At 36.9% G+C, this 18,021-nt stretch overlaps 2 protein-coding genes and 1 long non-coding RNA gene across 3 annotated transcripts; 2 read left to right on the top strand and 1 right to left on the bottom strand.

The window, feature by feature from the left end:
- The first annotated feature begins 1,868 nt into the window (after positions 1-1,868).
- Positions 1,869-4,582, top strand: LOC126621930 (uncharacterized). Its single transcript, XM_050290550.1, has 6 exons — positions 1,869-2,221; positions 2,868-2,946; positions 3,039-3,098; positions 3,798-3,842; positions 3,937-3,993; positions 4,135-4,582. Exons 1-6 carry the CDS (start codon positions 1,971-1,973, stop codon positions 4,225-4,227), a joined length of 585 nt encoding a protein of 194 aa, XP_050146507.1. The 5' UTR covers positions 1,869-1,970; the 3' UTR covers positions 4,228-4,582.
- A 1,108-nt stretch (positions 4,583-5,690) lies between these two features.
- On the top strand, positions 5,691-12,359 carry LOC126621931 (uncharacterized). Its single transcript, XR_007623227.1, has 2 exons — positions 5,691-6,831; positions 12,148-12,359. It is a non-coding gene; the product is annotated as an uncharacterized LOC126621931 (long non-coding RNA).
- Positions 8,699-16,050, bottom strand: LOC126621926 (ATP-dependent RNA helicase DEAH13-like). The gene is given in 14 exon segments (XM_050290547.1): positions 8,699-10,024; positions 10,026-10,870; positions 11,355-11,530; positions 11,533-12,568; positions 12,654-12,767; positions 13,446-13,603; positions 13,606-13,675; positions 13,782-14,027; positions 14,438-14,833; positions 14,919-14,979; positions 15,078-15,127; positions 15,225-15,299; positions 15,381-15,458; positions 15,558-16,050. Coding segments are annotated over 14 exon segments (4,002 nt in total). The 5' UTR covers positions 15,645-16,050; the 3' UTR covers positions 8,699-9,414.
- Positions 16,051-18,021: the final 1,971 nt, after the last annotated feature.

Below are 18,021 nucleotides of genomic sequence, written 5' to 3' on the forward strand. Positions count from 1 at the left end.
GAAGAACAAGCCTCTTTCGTTCTTTCTTTCATTGCTTCGCACTAGGTGCGATGGGGTGTCGTTCTGCGTGTTGTGGCTTCCTTCGCTCTCTATGTTGGAAAGGGATGCTTGGTAAAAAAAGAGTGTACGAATAGAGGAAACCAACTTGATAAAGCTGAAGAGAGTAGGAATAAGTGCGTTTCCCACAGAAGGCACCAAATGTTGATTTACAAAATCAGCAAGGACTTTGGTACAACATAAAGTGTCAAGTTTGTGACCTTCGCTAGATTGCTTCGGTCACTAGTGTGGATAAGTATGTAAATGGATTGAGATAGGGAAGCAAACACAAGATGTACGTGGTTCACCCATATTGGCTACGTCCACGGAGTAGAGGAGTTCTCATTAATTGGGAAGGTTTACACAAGTACATAGGTTCAAGCTTTCATTTTGTGAGTACTAGTGAATGGTTTATTACAAATGACATTAGGCAATATTGTGAGAAAATGATCTCCTTTTATAGAATAGAGTTTCTAGCTTTGTTCTGACTTTGACACGTGTCGTGTTGTGATTGACCCCTGAAGTTGACATGTGTCGTGCTATGATTTGCCTCTGATGTCGACACGTGTCATGCTATGATTGGCCTCCTAGTTGGAGGGAAACTCTTGCGGATCCTTGATGATATAACGTTGATCGGTGTTCAGTAGTTTCGGGATTTGTCAAATATGGTACAAACAATATATATAATGTGTATATATGTATATGTTATTAATCCACATTTTCACATGTTGGTCAAAACGTGATGACCAAAAGAAAGAATGGTGTTGTATTCAAAAAAGAAAAAAAAAGAAGAAAGAATGGTGTTTTTGTAATATTTGAAGAGATGTACGACTTATCTGTCTACTTGGAGAACACTCCCATTTCCTTGGAGTAAGGACCAAGTTAAATAGGTGTTTACCTTGTCATCATCCTCATTCAACGTAAATAACAATTGTAGTATTTTATTAATAAACTTACTTGGTCCCCAAGTCCGGTTGCTTGCTGCGCATTGTTTTTATAAATAGGGAGTTAAATTCAATGTTGTGTGTTAACTTTTCCGAATACCACAGGATCTCTACGAGTGCTGAAATTTCATTCAAGTAGTATTTTTATGGTTAGGGTCAAGAATGGAACCAAAGAAAAATAAAGGAGAAACAATTGGACAGTAAAAATCTTTTGCAAAGGAAGAAAGATTTTAAAAGCACACAGGTAAGGAGAGACATTCTTTCTCCTTGTGTGCTTTTTCAAGTAGAAACAATTGGACAGCAAAAATATTTTGCAAAGAATATGTCTATCATGATACTCGAATGTAATGAAATAGGAACTAAGAAGTTAACACTGAATTCATATTTCTCTTTTTATGTTGTATGAGAAGTAAGGTTTGTATCCTCACTTACTTTACCTTCATCCCTTCCCTCATTTCTAAGTGTAATTTCTTTCTTCTGATTAATAAAATGACTCTCATACCGTGGTAACCAATTTCATATGTAAAACCATAGAATATCTACTGCATGAAAAACAAATTGACTTCCAAAGACGTATGATAGCCATACATAGACCGATCAAATATATAAAAACCAAATTCATCGTGCCCCTAAACAATCAAATTCACTGTATATGAAAAGTCAAACTCTTGTACAAGCATGAGCGTCTCCAACCGAGAGAGAGCAATGTCCTATCAAATCTATTTTTTTATATACAGTGAAAATTGATCCCATTTCAAAATGTATCAAAATAATTAGTTTCTATCACCCTAATTAAACGTCAATTAAATCAAATAATCGCTTTCCACCACCGTAATTAATTAACCAAAATCGTGTCCCAAAAGAAAAGAAAAACTTCAACCAAAAGGATTTTTTGTTTTGACCCCCAAATAAAAGTTTCTTCTAGTTCTGGTCCGAACTCCGCTTTCTCAAACCCTTCGTCGCCTCAAGCTCTCTCTCTCTCTCATAGACATGGTGGCCTCGTCCTCATCGTTGTCTGAGTACTCCTCGGACTCGTCCTCGTCCTCGTCGTCTTCGTCTGCATCTCGCCGCAGACATCATCGCCACCACCGCAGTCGCCGAGACAAAGACAAGGATAAAAACAAAGATGCCCTCAAGATCCGAACAAAGACCAGTCGCTCCAGCACTAAACGACGTCGCAGACACCGCCACCGCCACTCCTCGTCGGATTCTTACTCTTCCTCCTCTCCTTCCGAATCCAGGTCAATTTACAAAACCCTTCTTTTATTTTTTGGGCTTATTTATGGTGGCTTTAATTTTGTTATCAGTTTTATCGTCTGTTTGATTAGGGTTTTGAATTTTGTGACTAATTCTGAGTAACCCTAATTTGAGTTATTTTATTCGGCGTTTAACATGGTTATGTAAATTGTTGCAATTTTTATGCAATTTGGTGATTTGTGTAGTTCCCATAGCTAACATTGGAAAGTTTCGAAACGGCCCGGATGGGAAAATTAGGCTGTTTTCATCTCAAAGTTAAGGTCTTTTATCTTTAAATTTGAAAAAAAAAATGCATCAGTTGGTTAAAATCAATTTAAGTTAAATTGAAGCATGGTTTTCGATCCGGAAGCTTTAGTTGTCAAGGGGAAAGTAGTGGATTATATTTAGGATGTGTGGATCCTGTGAGGTGCGTCGACTTAAGGTAATTGATAAGGGCTATATGGCTATTAGGCAAAGATTTTGAGTTGCTGAAGTGATTCATATGCTTTGTTATGGGTTTTTCTGCTTTTAGAATTTCAATCTGAAATCATTATTTTACTGGGCAGTGCGGTTTAGATACACGTTAGAATATTAATGGTGGCAGTTGGATGGCTTTTCCTTTTAACATCTTTTGTTTTTTGTTTAATGTAGAAGTGATAGTTCTTCGGACAGTGAGCTTGAAACATCTAGTAAGTCAAAGAAGCGCAAGAAGAGTGACAGACATAAGAAGGTGCTTGTTTGGCATTTCTTTGTAACGTAATTATATTACATTACATTTTCTGCTAGTCCTTTGGTCTCATTTAATTGATCCGTCCCATCTAGGGCAAGGAAAAGGACCAGAACAAGACTCATCGCCGTAAACATCATAGGAAACTCAAAGAGGTAGGCCATTATGCTTTATGTAGCTCTCTTGAATCCATATGATTCCTCTGTTAAAATTGTGTTAAGGCTGTTATCATTGTCCTTTTCTAGCTTATTGATTAAAAAAATTAATTTTTGTCAACTCTATGACATTTGTTAAAATTGTTATACATGCATCATGCTCTAACTTCAAAGAGTAATAAAAAGATTTAGAGACAGTAAGACAAGACGTGGAAGTTGATCGTGCATCTTGCCTCGATGTGACTTTTTGTCCAAATTTGTGATAATTTGATTCATTGTCTGTTCCAGACCATGGCTTAACGAAGATATATGCTGGAACTCTACTGCGTTTGTTTATATAGTTGTGGATGCATCTTGATCCACCTTCAGTGTGTGGTAAATAATTTTAGTACGACTAAACAAAAAATTGGACGAGAAGTTGCACATAGGAAGTTTTCTCTTCAAACTTACCTGTTATGTTCTGCTAATTAAACTGTGACATGCATACACACAGTTTCTTGCATTCACAAAGTTGGCCATTGGATGCATATGATATTATGTTTCAATAGCTGAGGTGCTTATAGTACTTTCTGCCTGTTTTATGGATTGGCTCTTCGAAATTGGAGCTGGGGTCTGTGGCATGATGACTGGGTGCTTATTGGCTTGCCTGGATAATGTGTCTGGATTGTGTTCTTTCCTGGCAATGGGAGCCATATATAGAAACAGAAGAATGAGAGAAGTAGCGGCCCTGTTCAGCTTTCAAAGGTTTTCATTTCACTCTCTTATAATTACATCTTCAATATTCTTTTTTATTTTATCGTATTTTTCTATCAGTGAAATAACGTTTTGTTTCCTGCAGTTTTTAGGGCGTGACAAAGATGATGGAGTTCGTCGCAGTGCTGTCTCTGGAAAAAAGGTAAGCCTTGCTCGGTAATACTATGTGTACTGTTTATCAAAGATTTGTTAGAGATGTTAGGGGCATCTGCGCTGGTCTATCCCTTGTTCTTTTGTCGTGGCTAAAAATAGAAGAGAAAATACGTGTTCCTTCGTTTTGCAGATTCTACTGAAACTTGAGAAGACAAAGGAAGACAAGGCGGCTGAAGACAAAAGGAATGAATTGCTGAAGTTCTTAAATGCTAGTTTTGATTGATGTTGTGGAGTCCATGGAATCAATGAGTGAATGAACGAGTTGAGTAAGTTCCAGCATCTGCTCCCTCATCTTAACGATTTCGAAAGGACTTTCTCTTAGCTCCAAGTTTAGCAAAGAGTCGTATTTTGCACTCATGTTCGCCAATTAGAGTGGTTGAAAAACTTTGGTTTGGCCGATGTATTAGTATTCATTTTGTACTGTCATTATATATTATCTTATATCGAGGATTCACCCCGGTAAGCTTTTTCAAATTGATCGGTGTAGCAAACTTGGTAGCTGTTTGATGATTTGCCTGTGCATCATGCTAATAAACAGATTAATTGATCAATTTGTAAAGAGTATTTTATCACTCTAATGTGGAGGTTATTTTATCACTTTAGAGGTCGCACTTGGTGCGATGGCAAGTGCCTTCGTCCATGAGCGGTAGGTCTCGGGTTCGAGACTTGGGAGCAGCCTCTCCATAAATGGGGGTAAGGATAGCCGACATTCACCTCTCCCAGACTCTGCGTAAAGCGGGAGCCTTGTGCACTGGGTACGACCTTTTTGTCGTTCATTCCGGGTGATGTATGAGCAGAATGCAGGCTGCATGTTATTTTTGTGTATTTCAACAACTTTGAGCAGATCTTGGGTATAATTATCTACATGCTCTATTGCCTGCCGATTAGCGAAACACTTCCGGTAGTGCCGATTCGGTTGTTTCTATATGATAATATAGACCTTGTTTGCTGCGATCCCTGCGGATGATATAATGAGAGTGAACAATGAATGATCCTCGTGATCGAGTTTGACTCAAGCGAGTCAGTGAAAGGCGTAGCAAGACAGTGAGTTTACTCAAACAATTGGCAAGTGAAGAAATGATCTTTTTGCGTCAATACTTAGAAAGCCTAATATACAGAGAGATTTATCATCTCATGCAATGCAACCAAGTTTACTTAATATGAAGAAAAATTTCTTATCTCATGCAACTAAATTTTAGTGTTAGATGCCAATATTATGTGTTAAAAAATGTACTCCCGTCCAATAAGCGATTGTCTCTTGCTTTAGAGCAGCTTCATAGTAATTGTTTTTTGCATCTTCATCTCTAAATTGAATAACAATGACAATAGGCAATAAAATATTAGTAATTTTTATTTCATACAATAATATTTTTATCTAGTTCCGTCGCGCCACGTGTTGTTACATTTTTATAATCACTGAGGATAAATTTCTGATAAAATTTTTATCTAATTCCGTCGCGCCACGTGTCGTTATCTTTTTAGAATCGTTGATGATAGATTTTCGATAAGATTTTTAATAAATCACGGGTGCCACATGACATTATGGGTTAGAGGACTTTAAGAAAGAAAAGGGCCCAAAGGCTAATAATCCTTCGTGTGTTAGGAAAAAGATTTATTTTCCAAGTGTACATCAAAATTACAAATAAAACAATATGATAAATCGTCTTGTGGATTTAACAGGGACAAAGTAGTCATTTCCCATCACCCTCAGCTCCTATATAAACCCCCTTGCGCAATTAGGGTTAGCAAGTTCCTCAACGGCTCTGAGCCTCCACCGAAGCGGATGCGTTCTATCTCTTTCTCTCTCTCTGTCTTTATATTTTACAGATGGTTTTTGAGGTTGAGTTCCGTTTAATATGATTGGTTTATGGTTTGTGTTTGGTGTGAAATGTGTGGGTCGCACATAGTTCTTCTTGGAATGTTATTCTCTGGTTCCAGGATTTTATTTGTGCGTAAATCGATATCCTTTCTGCTTGAACCTTCTCCTTTCAATGGGTATGTGTTCCAATGTTTACTGGATCACAATTTTTCTTCTTTCAACATTTTAATTTTTTAATTTTTTATTTATCATACACTTGGATTCTTATTTGCTACTATGATTTTAATTTTTTCTTTGAGGTTTCATATATCAGCTGCTATTAAATCATCTTGAAGTTTCTTGATAGGCGGATTTTTGTTCGGGGAATCAAATATTTGGACACCAATTTCTAACCCGGATTAAAAAAAGGTGAAAAAAGTACAAATTTTCGAACAAGGTTGGCCGAGGTTAAAGGTGATCCCTGAGCAAAGATTAGCTCTCGGTAAAGGAGATTAATTTTGAAACAAATTGTTTCGCAATCTCAATTAATCCTTCGAATTTGTATTTGTAATATTGGTTTTTTTATGTCCAACAAATACAAACGGAAGTGCCAGTTGTGGAAGCAAGATGTGCCAATTTTTTGAAATTATTAGGGGGTTTACTAATCTGGCCATGATTGTTTCTTTCTGGTGGAATTGTTTATTTCCAGGTAGGGTAATCTTGAAATTGTTTGAATTTATTTTTGTTTCTAGGTACTATTATCTTGAAATTGCCTGGGCTTTTCTCATTTCTTGTAATGATTTTTTTGAAATAACTGGATTCTTTTGCCGCATAAACTTCTAAATGTGCTAAAATATTGGCCAACTTTAATCATTCGTAAATTAATCACCCACTCCTCCACCGCCTTGACCCGATCTTGTGGTTGGTTGGAAACAGCTCCCAAGAAATCCTGAATGGTGAGTAATGACTGGCGAAGCCGTTTGAGTTCTGCTTTGAATGAGACAATTGTAAAGACAAGGGATTCCAAGTGTCCAATCCCAACCTTTGTAAAGGTAGTACAGAAATATTCTTACTAGTTTTGGAATCAAATGTCTTTACAAATGTCTCATCCCTGCGATATCCAGTCGACTATTGGATCTTATTTGTTGTTTATCGTCAACTTCCACCTCTTAAACTCTATATCCCATGCAGTTTTAGATGAAATATGGATTTTACTGAGTTTGAGATGAACTCCTAACTGTAATTTTGTCTTCCTTATATCATCTCAGATCCTCTTTATTGTAATTATGTGAGTGAGCCTGCATACTTGTTGACACAAGTGCGTATCACTCAATGAGTGATCATAACTATTCTGCAATTTAAAACATTTATAGTAAAATCATAAATTGCAGACAATATTTACCTAAATGCATGCATGTACTTTGCTTTATGTGAACACTTAACAGAAAACAAGTTTCATGAATTCAATAACTCGAACACAGCTGCAATGTTATCACAAAAGATTTGCAGTGGTCTGTTAATAATATCTAATGGTTTATCAATCCTGTAGATCGACCTATAGGTACGAAAATGTTATAAAATAAAATAAGTTTTAGCAAATTGAAAAAACTATCCTAGTGTATCAGACAGGGTTTCATGCAAGGAAAAGTAAGTAGCATACGATCAGCTCAGGTTTTACAATAAAAAGAGTCTAGCAAATTGAATAACCACATCTTGCTTCTAGGACTGCTTTCCTCGCATATCTTCTACCCTTCGTTGGGCCCTCTCTTCTACTTCACAAAGTTTGTTGCTTCTTGCAGAAACGTGAACCACTTTGGACCTCTGCTTTTTGCATCATTGGTTTACCCGTTCCAACTCCTTCATTTTTTTTTTCCAAAGGAAAACTAATGAAAATAGTTTAAAAATTTTGAGTTTTAACGATAAGGACAAAATAAAGGGTAAAGTGAATAGTATCAAAATTAACTTTTTAGTGTAAATATTTGGTTTTTCATTAAAGTAAACAGTACTGTGATATTTTCATTTAAGTTTTATTTTTTCAATGACATTGTAATGAATAATTTACTGCAGTTCCGTTTGTATTTGTATAACAGTTGTCAACCTACAATTTAAAGCTTTAAACCCAGAAAAAAGCGTCCCACTCCAACACTTACAACAAGAAAGAAAAATGGGAAGAGTTGTGGTATAACAATTAGTTATCTCATTCTTTCATATTTATATTGCGCATTCAGTTTCGGCTACGACATGACTGGTTTTGACCTCACTTCTTTCTAGACCGGTCCGACCACTGAAATTATATTTTGGGAACTTTAACGAAAAGCACCTGGTACTGTTCACTTTAACGAAAAACCACATTTTTACACTAAAAAGTCAATCCTGTTACTATTCACTTTACCCTTTATTTTGTCATTATCATTAAAACTCAAAGTTTTCAAACCATTTTCATTAGTTTTCCTTTATATTTTTAGATACAACAAAATTCAATAATACAAACACAAATTCAAAATAATTGAGATTGGGAAAACAATTTACATGAACGAATTCTACACAAGTGTAAAGTTATTATGTGTCCCAGCAACCAAGAAAGAAAAACAAGTGAGAAGTATGAATTAAAAAGGTTCTTTGACTAAGGAACAATTACTTTTACGTAGAAATGAACGTCAATATGGAAAAGAATCGTCGTTGGATCCTTTTTCTAGGGATCTTAGATATCTCGTATCGTTTATCGTGTAGTCAGTTTTTGTTAAATATTATTTATATTTAATATTAAAATTTGAAATGATTTTTGACCGCACGAAGTACGATAAACGGTCATGATATCCCTAGGAGAAAAATCCGGCGAGAATCTGTCTCCTTTAATTATAATTTGTCATAGATGCGAAGATGATTCGTTAGGGCATTATGAAATTTTGTTGGATACTCCGTTCTACATACAAATGGCCCGTTTGAAACAAGATTAGCCTAGTTCAGTACTACTTAAACCATCAACATGTATCTAGTTGATGCAAAATGCAGAATCTATACAGGCGGAAAACAATCCAAGAACAAACATCATCCACCAGACCCACCTACATTAAAGATAAACTTTGATCGATCTGTTCGGAATGAGCACGCAGCTGCAGGTTACGTTATCAGAGACTAATGTACAGCTTAATATCCAGCTGGGAGTGGTGCAATCACTTTCGATTGTATTGGAGCTGGGGGCTATCACGGTTTCAGCCTCCAACTCTTTCACTTGGAATGAACAGGGTTCAAAACACTCAAATATAATGGCCATAGATAATTCTGGAAATATAATTTCTTACCCCTGTTTTGTACAGAAAGAATGAAGACTGAGGATTGAACATTGAGATCGATGCGCAAAACTTATCAAACTCATCGTTCGCCTGAAATCGCCAGAAAAGAATAATACTAGTAGGTAGACCAACTGCACATCTGCACTAAATAAACCGAATTCTGCAAGCACTTGAGAAAGAATGTGGAGCGGAAATCCATACTGTTGCTGGTCTTGATCATTCCATTCCTTCTTCTGGTCATTTTTCACATTTTCACAGAATTATGGCATGTAGAAAGAAACAATGTGAGTATGCTGGCCAAGCTTCCAAACCAGCACTTCTATTTTTTCACTTTTACTCTCCTCGATGTCTTGGGGAATCGTTCTTCGGGCTCTAAAAGAACTTCAGTGTGCATTTGCAAGCAAAGAGCTTCAAAATACTTGCGGCGGAAACTCTCTTGAAACCAGTCTAGGATTTCTGTTTTCAATTCGCTGAGATTCTCCTTCCAGACCTTTCTTAACATAGCACAAATGTCTATCTTTTTTATTCTCAGCTTGGCCAAAAGATTCCCTACCAGTGCTTGACCTGCTGCCTCTGGCCTTAAAACAGTAGCAGGAGGGGCGGCCATAGACTCGAGAAGAGATCTTAAACATGGCAACACCTGGCCGTTCAGCAAACCATAAGCAAAAACAGACACTCGGTCTTTATAGTGTTCAATTGGATCAGTATGTAGTGGAAGCTCCCATAAATGAGGACCTAAGGCTGGAATGACATAATGTAATACTTGGTCGGTTAGAGGCTCATAGTAAGGTTTGGTATCCGTTGGGGGTGCAGAGAAAGTGCACAGAGACCGAGTATACTCAACAAGCCATTCTGTTTTAACACTAGTAACATCGCGCATGTAAGGACGTCTTGTCTGTATCAACTCACCGTATACCAAATACTTGGGCTGAATTAGAAACAGATGACCAACGGTGGAGAAACACTGTATCTTTAAGCATGCAGGCTTGATATCGAACTGCATGGACTTTTCTATCTCCTTCAGATGACCCTGAACTTCCTCTAATGCGTTTGGCAACCCTATCTGCCCAACCAGCACAGATAGCTTGGCGTAGGAGCTCTTCCTCATACAACGAAAGAGGGTTCTTACTGTGGGAAACCCTCCAAACATGTTCAACATTTTCCCGACTTCCAAAAGTCCATGACAAGTCATTCTCGCCACCAGAAACACCACTTTGATTAAAGACAAGCTGGAGTAGTTGCTTTCTCAGCTTGGACATTTCCTCCATTGTTTTCGGGTGTAGACCATTGGCATTACAGAATTCCACTGGGCTCTCTGCAAGTTCATAGCACTGCAAAGCAAAAGTTACGGACAGAGCATCACTGCTGGGATTAGAAAATTTTTCACGGAACATTTTCACAGTTTCTTTTAGTTTCTTCCTCCCCAACTTCTCTAGCTTGTCTATAACTTTAATGTTCTCGTCCTCAGTCAAGTCATGGCTTTCTTTGTGGCTATCTTCAAACTGCCTGACAAAAGGATTTGACAAACTCAAAGCAGCAGCTGCTGCAACTGCGTATGCTAGCACTAAATTAGCTCCGGAACTCTTCTTACTCAAGACTTGAATAACAGTAAGGAGCATCCTAGAGTGGCGAGGACTCATGGGGTAATGAGCCATGGCCCTCCCTAGAGGTGTCAGTCTTCCATCTTTGTCAAGTGCTTGAAGAATCTTCAAGCACCGCTCTGCTTCATCCAAGGCAGCACCATCTGGAGGAGTTGGAAATGGAAAATTGGATACCTGGATGCCCAAAAAACAAGGTCATATAGTATAACACCAGTCCAGATGTAAAAAAGGAAGCATAAATAAGACCATAAAAAACATTATTAGCAAATAGCATCGTGATAAAAAAAAAAAAATTAATATACTTTCAGGTGAAATAAAACACTGCCTAAAACCTAGTAAGAACCATCCAAAACCATGAACACAAGAAGATGGATGATACATCTACAGCCAATAAGATACCACACTGTCCACACCTAACCCCATGAGGTCAGTATTGTCAATTTTACGCATAGTCAGGAGAATGAACATGAAAATCTTGTGAAGTTAAACCCACAAATCAAGTTACTGGAAGAAAACTTCAAAATGTTTTATGGTACATTAATATCTTGGGGATCAGTATACGTCTACCCCCACTGTTGTAAATTGTTAACATGAAAACAAGACAGCTAGAAGATTATACGAGACATAGACCCAACACCAAAACACATTTTGCACCTACCTTATCAATATTCATGGATTTCATGAGAAGGACAACACCATCTACAGGGACCTTAGATATTTCAGCCAGAGAAAAGTCAGGAAATATGTTACTATATGCTGCAGAAGAATACAGACGGTAACAGTGGCCAGGCCCCGTTCTTCCAGCTCTTCCTGCACGTTGAGCAGCCGATGCCTTATCCACTTTACTTCATATGTTTCCATGCCACTTGAGGAATTGTAGTTCTTCACTCTCTCTTTTCCAGTATCAACGACATACTTTATCCCAGGTATAGTTAGAGAGGTTTCAGCCACATTAGTGGCCACAATAACAAGACGTTCTCCTTCCTTGACTTCTTCAAATACGCGAAGTTGAGCTGCCGCAGGCAGCATTGCATAAAGAGGGAGAATATGCAATGTGCCAGGAGAATTATTATCTTCAAACCCACTCTTTTTTCCCATGCAAGAGTCTACAGTATCTGAAATAGGTTCTTTTGCATCAGAGCTGGAGTTTAAAGATGTTTTTCCAGCTAAAGCTTCAAAAGCGGCCTTCAATGAAGCAATTCCCCGCTCCTCTCCTAAAACTTCTGCAACATTACTATCAATTTCAGGGCTATCATGGAACAATGAGTCCCCATCGTCACCAAAACTTTCCAGTTCGCTCTCTGTTTCTGAATCATAAGAGGCATCCAACTCATCCTCATCTATATCATACTGATCTTCATCAATAGAGCTAAATCTATCAGTTTGATGGCCCACTGAACTTCCATGAACCTCAAATGCTTCATTAATCTCCTTCATGTCTATTTCCTCAGCAGAATTTATTTCAGAAACTTCACTGGCATAACTCCTGGTATCCCCTTTAGATGTTTTTATACTCGGTGCCTTTGAAGCTCTACGTAATTTTTGACACAAGTACTCTACTTCCCTCTGCCCAGTGACAAAGACGAGTATGCCCCCATGTGGCAGCCTCTTGTGAATTGCCAAGACTTTTTTATATGCTTGCTCAATATAATCCTTTTCCTTAGTTCTCTTTGAGAAGTGAATGGATACAGGAAACTGTCTGGTGGGAACTTCTATAACTGGTGGGGGATCATGAAAAAGCTTTTTACCAGAAATGAAGTCTTCCACTCGCAAGGTGGCACTCATCAGAACAAGCTTCAATGGAAATATCCGTTGATCAGGATTTATAGTTCTTCCCAAATGCATTTCCTTTTGCTGCTCTGCATATCTTTCCTGCCACCATATGCAAATCAGTACAACAAAAGGGTAAAAAATCTTGACTAAAAAACTCTTGGCAATAAACATTCTTTAGTTTCACCTCGCGAGTACAAATTACACGTGAAAGCATTCCAATAAGTATGTCGGTGTTCAAGCTCCGCTCATGAGCCTCATCAAGAATTATGACAGAGTATCGCTTCAACAAAAAGTCATTCTGTACAAAAAAGAGATTCCTTTAACTACACCGAACATGCATAGCTAAATTAGCTATACTCCAAAATCGCATAAATGTGACAGTAAAATGAACAGGTTGGAAATAGATCCCAAGAAGTAACGGTCAATTCTTGAACACTTGAGAAAGGGGAAAAACCAAAACCATTCAGTTCAGGGTTGAATAAAAGTGGCCCATTTGAGCATCTTCATGCAAAAATAAATTGTACAAATACTATTCAATAATCTAGTAATTCCATCCTCATGGTTCAATAGTATGTATATAAATATATACATGCATATACATCATGATACTGCAACTTGACATTAATGGCTTCATCCTTATCCTTTGTTGGCTCTTCAATAAGATGAGAGAAACAAGCAAGGAATGTGAGTGAGGAGAAGGGGGTGTTATTTTCAAGGAAAAAAAAAAGGAACGATATTGTTGGTTTGATTCCATCATCTAAAACCATCTATTTATCCAGTTCCCTTCAAAACTAGTCCTACACACAAATGTTGTCATATTATGTGCAAATGGTTTGGCCCAAAAAGCCTAATCACTCACTCACACACACACACACACACACACACACAGAGCATAAGTATAGCGAAAAAGTGATTGTTTGATGCATAGTTATTTAGATCATGATATGCATTAGAAAAAACTGCTTTGCTATTGAACCTGAAGTTCCCGTAGTAACATTCCATCTGTCATGAATTTGATGGAGCAACTTTCACCAATCCTTTTGTCATACCTAACTTGAAACCCAACCTCTTTACCTAAACGAAGACCAAGCTCATATGCCACACGCTTAGCAGTAGCAAGGACTGCAACACGGCAGGTTGAGTAACACCAATCATACCACTTCGTGCAGAAGAGGAGCTAGAACCAAAGCCAGCTTCAAAAAGAAACTGCAATATGTGAACCAAAATGTAGAAATTAGGAGAGTAAAGGACATTAAGACCAAGCATACACAGTAACAATAAATATAAAAACAATAATATGGCAATAACCTACTTGAGGAACTTGGGTGGTTTTACCACAGCCAGTCTCTCCGCATATAATAACAGTGGAATGGTCATTTACAGCCTTCATTACCTCCTGCTCCATCATTATTATAGGAAGATCCTTCCTTGTGCTTTCAACTTCCTTGGGCCTTGATACATGCACTATGGTTGGGGAAATAAGAGGCCTCAGTGCAGGAGAAATTGATGATTTACTCACCCTGCTGATATTTGCTTTTGGCATCTCTTTTACGTGGTCCTGTCCAAACCCATCCCCAGGTACAGTTAGTTGGTAGCAGTCACATACAAATGAATGTCACTCAGAAGATATATAAAAAACCATAATACCACAGTTCTAACTACTGTTAAACAGTAAAGCATAGCATGTTGATTGTGTTTTGCACATTGTTAGTCTGTAACTCTTACTACTTATCCAAAATCCAATGTCATATCCGATTGCTCATAGGACGTTATTTGTTTGTTCCTGTTTTTATTTTCTATTGAGAAGGAGGGAGTATCGTAACAATAGAATATATGCCCAAAGACCAACTAAAGTTTCCTTTTTAAAATGTATCAACCAATAATGGGAGGATGTAATCGGTTAGCCAAATGAATAACATGAAGAAAAGATACTTTGACAAACTCATAATATGATGAAGAGAAACATACTGTCTTCGATTTTTCACCAACACAATTCACACATGAAGTGGGAGAAATGTTTGTGTCTTGTTGCAAAGACATGTCAAGTTTGTTGCTAATAGCATTTTCAATAACTGACAAGGTAGCAGCAGTTCCGCCATTGACGCCTTGCCCTCTGCCACAAACTTGACCTTGAGAGGAGTCCAATGAAAAAGCTGTCTTCTTTTGGATTTCTTTTTGTAATATCTTCAACTGCACCTGATCATTCTTGCCAATATCCCGCCATGATAGGGTTTTTTCTACCTCAGGTTCACTTTCACTACAAGTATCTATCTTGTTAAATGGTTGGGGGTCAGTCACGAAAGCTTCAAAGCCAGCTTTGGAAAATAGTACGCCCTTTTGACATTTCTCCTTTTTAGACTCAACCTAAAAACATAGTGATTAAACAGAATGAAACTCCTTTTAAGAATAAAGAAATGAATCGAAATTTGATTAAATGGCAAATACAAACCTTGCCAATGTTCTTCGAAGACTGCAGAAGAGAATATGCAGTCTCTGGAAGCTTATATTTCCTGATAAACGTAAACAACACAAAGTTAATTTCATCAAACCCCATCTAGATATCAAGCAAAAAGAGGGAAGGGAGCAAGGAAGGTATATATAGACATACTCTAAGGCCTCAATGCTTTTGGAGATTGAAAGGGCTTTTTCCTTCTCATCCTGGAGAATTTAAAAACAGCAAACCATTCCAAATCCAAATCAAATTAAGAGAAAACCGAAACAAAACGAAAGTGCGCAGATAGATAGACCAACACACGTCCAACTTCTTCAGCTTCCTCTGCTGGGATTTGCCAACCGCTGGTGCTTTTGTTTTATTGGGTTTTCCACACTCCTAGGGTAAAATCAAATTAAGCGAAGAACGAAACAAATATCAAAACGAAACGAAAACGCACAGACAGATAGACCAACGAACCTCCAACTTCTTAAGCCTCCTCCGCTGGGATTTGCTAACCGTTGGCGCTTTTCTTCTTTTACTGGGTTTTCCACACTCCTAGGGTAAAATCAAATACGATTCAGAAACAAATTAATTGGAATTCATTGACAGAAAAGATGAAAGCGGTGATATCAGTAAATTAATTTCAGTTTTCACCTGATTGGTGCCCTTCCTTTTGTTTCTCTTAGCTGGCAATACGAGGGCGTTGCTATCACCGCCGCCATCTCCCAAGCAAAGTTCCATGGTTGGTTCGTCGATTTACCTTCCGGCCTCTGCTTCATGTCACAGCCCCAGAACGGTCGAACAGGCTGCCGTCGCCGATTCGATGTTCAACTGACAGGGTTTAGGGTTCAAGTAGCCATGTCAATAATCATGGTTCCCCACAAACCATAAACCCTAAACCCTGGCTGCCCCTATTTTAGGGGCGTGTTTACGTGTCGTAATCAGAATCAAAAGTCGGAATGTGATTCGGTACGGGTATCCTTGCGTTTAGTAAAATTTGGAGGAATTAAAATGTTGGGGTGGGAGGGAGAGGGTGGTGGCGATGGCCGTGCCGGCTGGGGAGGACTGACGAAGGGTGCTGGGAGAAGAGGAAATGACGTGAAGGTTTGAAAAGGTCGAAAAATTGGGCCGCTTGGGGAGTAATGGGGGGAGTAAAAATCCTCTCCGGATGTAAAAATTAGGAGTGATCTGGCAGTTGATATTTAATCCAACCACATTAAATTTCAATGGTCTGAATTATTTTACCCTTAGGATTACTTTTCTAGATCCGGAGAGGATCTGTACTCAGATCATTTTATTAATTACCACGTAAAATAACTAATTTAGATTAAGGGTAGTTTAGTAATCAAATAGTTTCAATTCCAATTCAAAAGTGTGAATTGGTAAACAATTTATCTGGAATTGACATTATTCCTACTCCGTTTTCTGATAGTTTAGTAAACACCTTTCTTAGGAATCTCTTTCTTATTTCTCATCAATCAAATTCTTCTCAATTCAATTTCACCTATTTTGATTACGGATTAGTGTGCATTCAATTGAAATTTAGAGAGATTGTCGTAGATTTATAAATTCATAGATTTTTGGTGGAGTTTAATAAAGAAAGCTTTAATGAAAATGGCTTCTCAAAATTTTTTATTAACCAAAAACCATATACTAACTTTATTTAATAAAAATGGTTTAAACTTTAATAAAAAATGTTCAAATTTTAATGAAAAAAACAAAAGTTTTACATAATAACGAAAAAATAAAAAAAAATCAACAAATACTAACGCACGATCCCACGCGTCATATCACACACATCCACACTCTCTCTCACTCAACCGTTCAACCTCTTTCTCTCTCCCTCTTTTGCATATTATTATCAATTTTTCTCTCATTTCACCTCATCCATCCGCATCAACTTTTTCACTCTATTTTTTTTCACCTCTCTCCACGCCATGCTTCTCTCCCCTTTCACCTCACTTCATAAACAATTTATTTATTTATTTATTTTATTTGACTATTCTTTCAAATTTTTTTAGAACAAACTAATTAATAATATTACAAGTTCAAAAATAAAATAAAATTTTATTATTCAGTTTTATGAACACTAATACTGTCACTTTTCTTAAACAGGACATTGACTACTTCTTAAACTAAACATTAACTACTTCTTAAACCGAAGACTATTTCTTAAACTGAACAATATTTCTTAAACAAAACACTGACTATATCTTAAACGGAACACTAATACTATCACTACTTCTTAAACTGAGCATTGACTATTTCGTAAATTGAATACTGACTATTTCGTAAACTGAACGCAAGTAATATTACTATTTTGTAAACTAAACACTGACTGTTTCTTAAACCGAACACATTGTAAACTAAAACACTGATTATTTCTTAAACCTAACACTAGTGTTATCACTATTTCGTAAACTAAATACACTATTTATTAAACCAAGTAATAGTACTATCATTATTTCATAAACTAAGCACTGACTATTTCTTAAACCAAACATTAGTATTGTCACTATTTCGTAAACCAAACACTTACCATTTCTTATAATAAAACACTAGCACTATAACTATTTTTTAAATTGAATACTAACTATTTTATAAATTGAATAAAAGGTTCAAAATTTGAAGCTCTCTTGTCATTATCATATGAATAACAAAGTTAGAATAATGATTTTCACATTCCTATTTGTTCTTTAACAATTCTTCAAACAATTTATTTGACTTTTCTTTAATTTATTCAATATAAAATTAACAACAAAAGCATAAATGAAAGATCAGAAAAGCTAATGTGCTTTCATTAAGGATCATAATCCAATATTTTTTATTTTTAGGGTTTAGTTGGTTAGGGTTAAAATTAATAAAGAATTCCATAATTTGAACAAGAGATGATGATGAGAGGCTACCTTAAGTGCAGGGCTAAGCAGTAGTCATGTATTGATGTCAACAATATAATTTTTTATTAGGAAAACTAATGAAAAGAGCTTGAAAACTTTGAGTTTTAATGATAAGGACAAAATAAAGGGTAAAGTGAATAGTACCAGGATTGACTTTTTAGTGTAAAAATGTGGTTTTTCGTTAACGTGAACAGTACCGAGTGCTTTTCGTTAAAGTTCCC

The sequence above is a fragment of the Malus sylvestris genome, chromosome 5 (genome assembly GCF_916048215.2).
Source record: "Malus sylvestris chromosome 5, drMalSylv7.2, whole genome shotgun sequence".
Lineage (NCBI taxonomy): Eukaryota > Viridiplantae > Streptophyta > Magnoliopsida > Rosales > Rosaceae > Malus > Malus sylvestris.